The following is a 6080-nucleotide window of genomic DNA, read 5'->3' as shown; positions in this document are numbered from 1 at the left end:
CCGTGTGTGTGTGTGTGTGTGTGTGTGTGTGTGTGTGTGTGTATGCAGGCAAGGGAGAAAAGAAGGGAAAGAAAAGTGAAGTTATATGTCTCTAACATCAGAGAATCTCTTTAGGGAACCCTGGTGTCAGAGATACTCAGCTGACACTACTGACACTACAGGCTGCTGTCACTAAACGCCCCACTGTTGCTCTCACTGGAGCAGAGCACAGTAGCCAGTGTTGGTCATCATATTCGGAAGATTCTGCATGGTTCCCCACTTCACTGTATCATTCACTGTTTCATGGCTAGATGCAGTCACAGTGTACCCAGGGTGGCCTTGAACTGTGCTTCTTCTGTCCTAGCCTCCTGAGTGCTGAGATTATCAGGCCTGCGCCACCATGTCCAGCTCTATCATTAACTGTGAAGTTTAAGGCAGGTGCAGCTCTCCTAAATGTGAAGGAGCCTGAGAAAATGTACCGTCTGGCACTTTCAAGTTTTCTAGGAGGGAGGAAAGCTCTGTCTCAGTTAGGTACAAGATTTGTAATATAAGTTAGGCTACTGGGACACCCAGTCAAGATGAGGCATCTGCCACACCCTGTTCCTCTGGCTAATGATGTCAATGTATTTCATCAGCTAAGGCTTACACTTGGCAGACATTCCATTCAAGGACTTAACAGTGCAATAGCCAAACATGGCTGTTTTCTTAATACTGTTTCTTTGCTAACAGAATACTGATTTTATTTGGGGCAGCTGTACTCAAGCCTTTTTTGCAGTTATATGGGGATACTTAACAGATCCAGCAAATATGGCAAGAGAAGTCTGCCTGGGATTTCTAAAAAAAAAAAAAAAAAGTAAGATTTTCTTTTGGTACTGGGGATCAAACTCAGGACCTTGCACTTACTAGGAACATGCTTAAGCCGCTGAGCTAGCTCCCTAGCCCTAGGTTTTCTTATACAAGGTAGTATGTATAGCTGCCATAGGGCATTTTCTATTCTTTTCTCTGCTTTTGATATAGGCAAGACAGCAACCTTCTAGTAACTGTAAGAAAATAGCATGAATGATGGTAAAGAAGCAGTTTGTTTTTTTTTTTTTTTGACAGGGTCTTGCTGTGCAGTTCAGACTGGCCTTGAACTCACTATGTAGTCCAGGCTGGTCTCAAACTTGTAGCCTCCTGAATGCTTGATTACAGGAGTATACCACTACACCTGGCTGGAAGCAGACTGAAAGCTGGAATTGCATCCTTTCTCGTGTGCACAAACAACTCCTGACCCAGCTCTGCTTCTTTCAGTTACAGCACATGTACTCTCAACTATATCACTGTAGAAAACATACTAATTGCAGGTCATTGGCTGATTCCATTTAGTGAATTATTTTCTAACTTATGGGCTTGGTGGGGTTTTTTGCCCTGTTACAGATTTTGCCATGAACTCTACACAGTATTTTGCATTTAAAGACATCATAACCTTTTGGTTTAGAGACTGCCTAAGTGTGAATGGTTCAAACTTGGATAAGTAACAACCACTTTGTGCCTGGGTAACTGTGAAATGAGTACAGCAGAAATGGAGATTATATATATTATTACCTGACTTGGGTAGGGTTGTGATTATTGGCAATACCTTCCATACCTTGCTTCTGTGACACCAAGCTTTCCTAACTGTCCTCCCAGCTGTTCACGGTCCCTATTAGATTCTCAAGTTTAAACTCTTCTTCTGTCTCCTGTAGGTACTTACATTGGATTCATTATACTAGAGCAAATGTGCACTTGCTTGTCTTTCCTACCTAGCATATCTTTGAAAAGTGTCAAAGCCTTTTCCAACTCAACCCTTAATGAAATGCTTTACACATATAGACTATGTAATATTACACTATTACATTGAAAGTTATGGAGATTTTTAAAATATAATGTCCTGGAATCACATCTTCAAATTTCTATTTCATTAGGTCAGTGAGCTGTATTTTGAGGAACAATGAAAAATACCTTGAATGTCTGAATCATGTGTAAGGTACTGTTGTAATTAATACTGAGTAGCATAAGATGCTATTTGGAGTGTTACTCTGCTGAATACATTGTGCTAATTATAAACTACTTAGGAAAGCTTTGTCATAACTACTTAATAGGTGACAAAAAACCCACTCTGTACTTTCTACTAATAAGGCGCATTACTGAGTAAAATTAGCTAATGCATCAGATGTGGTGTTACATGCCCATACTCCTAGCACTCAGGAGGCTGAGGCAGGATTGCTGTGAGTACAAGGCCAGCCTGAGCTCCTTCGTGAGGCATTTGCTTAAAAAACAAAACCAGATACCAACTAATGTTCTCAAAAAGTCTTTTATTAGAAATAATGTCATACTAAAATTTTGCTTGCAAGTCAATTTCCTTCACCCGCTCAAAAAAGAATATTCCTCTTCCAGTTCTGTGACTGTACATTACCTTCACAGCATTAGTACCAGCTAGAATTTATGATGTAGGGCACTGAAAGCTCTTTATATTTTTTCTGAGACAGGATCTCATTATGTAGTTCAGGTTGGTCTTGAACTAATGGAGATACTCCTAACTCAGCCTCCCAAGTGCTTGGACTATACAGATGTGCACCACCACACCTTATCTGCTCTTTATACTTATACTACAAGCTTCTCATTTTCCAAGGGGGAAGTTAACATATAAATTTATCTTGATACCTGAGATGTAAAGTACTTCATAAAAAGCTCTAAAGGAGCATATAGCAGGTAAAGGGACACCATATTATACCTTAATGGACTGGTGGACAAATTTATCAGTTTCCATGAAACCTGGGCATAGTGACTGAGGATATAGTATATCCGCCTTCTAAATGGATGTGGGGGACAACCTAGGGCAGTTCGGGCATACTTGAGGGCAAACAGTTCAACTACCTTTATTTACTCTTATGAAATAAAAATGCTCTTACTTGGGGGTGGAAGTATTTTCAGCTAAATCTCTGTAAGACATCAAACAGAAACTTGAAATTTCTAAAATGATGTATGCCTCCTACTGCCTACTACTCTAGTATAGGCAAAGTTCATAGTATTGCTGGGGTCAGATACTTTCACATCTTGCAGATTTCTGTTGTTTCATCTGGGATTAGTTTGCCAAAGCAGTATAAAAGAAACTTACAGCGCACAAAGCACCACTAGCAAAGAACTTTTTAACACTGTTTCTCTCATGCAGTTTGGTGTGTAGTTACTGGAAAATATTGACAGGTTTAGCATACACTTTCAAATGCTTTGGGCAAACCTAGAGAGATGATCTAACTGGAAATAATTTATAAACTTGTAATGAGTAACTGAGACAGGAGAATGAGCTTAGTAAAAGCTGACAACTCAGCATTTGAATCTCAATTGTTTTGCTGTTTGCCTATACATTATGAACGTTAGTAATTCTCTTTAGGTAATAAAAATGCTTCCATGCAAAAGAGCAGATACAAAAAAGCTCAACTATAAGTGCTAGTAAAGAAACATTAGGATTTTTTTTGGCTAGCTCAGGCTGCCATAAGGGCGGCACTGGTGTGGCTTGTGGAGCTGGGGATCGAACCGCAGTCCCCTGGGCCTGACTGAGTTTGCCCAAGCAGGTGCTTTAAACAACTGAGCTAACTGGCAAGCCCCCCAAGAAACATTAAGAAGTGTTGGTTAAGTATAAAAGTTATATATATACACACGTATGTATACATATATATCTAAGAACTATGCTGCAGATAAAGCTGGCATGTTCTGCTCTTCACACTTAGGTAAACTACCTAAGTGGAAGACTTCTTAGGAAGTGAAAATTATTCATATATTTTTGAGGGGCTACAGACTGAACCCAGGGCCTGGTACATGCTAGGCAAGCATTTTACCACTGAGCTACACCTCCCAGCCAAAAACTTTTATTTAATCAAATAAATCTTTTGGCATTTGCATTGCATGCGCTTGTGCACGCACATACAGAGAACAAGTCCTCTGCATTCTCTGAATGGTACCACAGCTACACTATCACTTGTTCTTAGACACGTTCCCCGGGTCCGTGGTAAGCAGTCGGTCCTCCCAGATTCAGAGGGAATGCACCTGGCCAGAATGCTGACTCAGCACCAGAGAGGCTCAAAACTTCCCAGAAGAATGACATTACAAATCAGAGAATCTGCCAATTTAGTTCTGTGGAGTCATATTACTTTTGTCAAAGGGAAAAAAATTCAGCCTATGCCAAATAGATTTAAAAAGTTAATTCTCTTTAAAAATTTGTTATAAGCATATTTTATAACTTTATATAAAATAAAATAATTGGTTTATAATAAAATATTCAAACTTTCAAAGATGTGAAAAACAAAATGAACTGAAAATAAAGTTGATAGAAATTTAGGTCCCTGAAATAAAAATGAAAAGTAGTCTTTTATAAAAAAGAAGGGTGAAACTCAATTTGTATTCTAATACACCCAAAAACCAGGTTTTGCAAATAGTAGGTTCTGACTAGGAATTCTATACTGCCACTTGATACCTTTAAGCAACACTAAATCAAGTCTGAAGCAAGACACTGAAAGGACAACACTCAAATGGAAAGATAAGAACTTCCTTCCTTAATAGGCAATCTCTAGGCATCACTCAGAAGTTCAGTTATTTGATGGGTTGGGAAGCAGTGTCCATTGAGTTTTCCTTTCTGACCTGAAGAGACTCACTGCTGATGGATAATAATTCTCGGAGTTCCTTATTTTCAAGCTGCAAACAAACAAACAAAAACCAGAATATATACTTTATTCTCATTTTTTACTGTCAAACTGTCAGACCACACTGGTTTTGGGCTAGGAGCAGAAAACATTTGGGGGTGGGGTGGGGTGGGGTGGGGATTGACACAGGGCCTTAGGTAGTTGAGGCTGGCCGTGAACTCACTATATAGCCTAGGCTGGCCTCAAATATAAATCGATCTTCCAGCCTCAGCCTCCCAAGTGCTGGGATTACACGTATATACCATCATGTCCAACTAGAAAACAAACTTTTAATTTATAAGTTTCAAGAAAACAAAAACTCAACTAGTTGAGAATTTTCTAAATGTTTTTTCTTTTTCTTTCCTTTTTAATGATTTACTGAGTAATTTTTATATACCACATTTCCCCCCAAATAAGACCCAAGAAGAAAATAAACCCTACCATGCTTTTTCAGGATGCTCATAATAAAAGCCCTATCTCCTTTAAAATAGCCTGTTAAGGGGCTGGGGAGATGGCACAGTAGAATAAGTGCTTACCTGGCAAGCTCAAGGGCCTGAGTTCAATCCCCAGTTCCACCAAATAAAATAAAATAGCCTGTTAAGATCCTCATGGAGGGATATGATGGTGCACAACTATAATCCCTGCACTTGAGAGGCTCAGGCAGGAGGATTGCTGTGAGTTCAAGGCCAGTTTATACTACATAGTGAGACCTTGTTTATACTACATAGTGAGACCTTTCAAACACCTGTCCTCCAAAAAGACGGTCAGCCGGACAGATACAATTTAGTATGTCAGCTACAACACATGAAACATATTGAATTATAAAGTGATATTAATATATAAATACTGACATTAATGCTTAAATAATAATCAAATTATAATTATGTACTTGTAAATACCCAAGTGGGATGTCTCTGGACCTATGTAAACAGATGAACTTGAGGCTCACTTTCAAATGACCAGTTACTGTATAGATACATGTGAATGACATGTATACTGGATAATGAATGGACATGGTTGTGAATGATACGAATCTTCGTAATTCAACACATCGTGTGTCGTAGCAATGAATTCCAAGCAGGCTACATGCACAAGTGCTCATTTCAGGACAGCTCCATTGCTGAACATGAGATTGGTGCCAATGATTCTACAAGAAATGGAGTCACTAGAAATTCATGCTGAATTTGGGATTTGGAGAGTTAGGACAAATATTTGAGAAGACCACAATATTTGGATAAATGTTAATTTTTGTACACAAATGTAGATTTTTATATATTTTTATACATAAAATAAAAACAGATCATTGTACATGAATATATGTAGATTTTTATACATAAAAAAAATAAAAATAAGGCCAGCCAGATAGCTCAGCAGACTAAAGCATCTGCTTAGGCAGAGTGCAGTAGC

General features: G+C 38.7%; 1 protein-coding gene across 1 annotated transcript in view; it reads right to left on the bottom strand.

Moving 5' to 3' along the window:
- Positions 1-4437: 4437 nt before the first annotated feature.
- Sike1 (suppressor of IKBKE 1) overlaps positions 4438-6080 on the bottom strand; it is a 24669-nt gene continuing 23026 nt past the window's right edge. Inside the window, exon 5 of the mRNA XM_004641669.2 lies at positions 4438-4686. Coding sequence (XP_004641726.1) covers positions 4585-4686 — 102 coding nt within the window. The 3' untranslated portion in view covers positions 4438-4584. The remainder of the gene's footprint in view (positions 4687-6080) is intronic.

The sequence above is a fragment of the Octodon degus genome, unplaced genomic scaffold (assembly GCF_000260255.1).
Source record: "Octodon degus isolate 3935 unplaced genomic scaffold, OctDeg1.0 scaffold00140, whole genome shotgun sequence".
Taxonomy (NCBI): Eukaryota; Metazoa; Chordata; class Mammalia; order Rodentia; family Octodontidae; genus Octodon; species Octodon degus.
The sequence above is the reverse complement of the archived record's forward strand: the minus strand, read 5'-3'. Positions and strand labels throughout refer to the sequence as shown.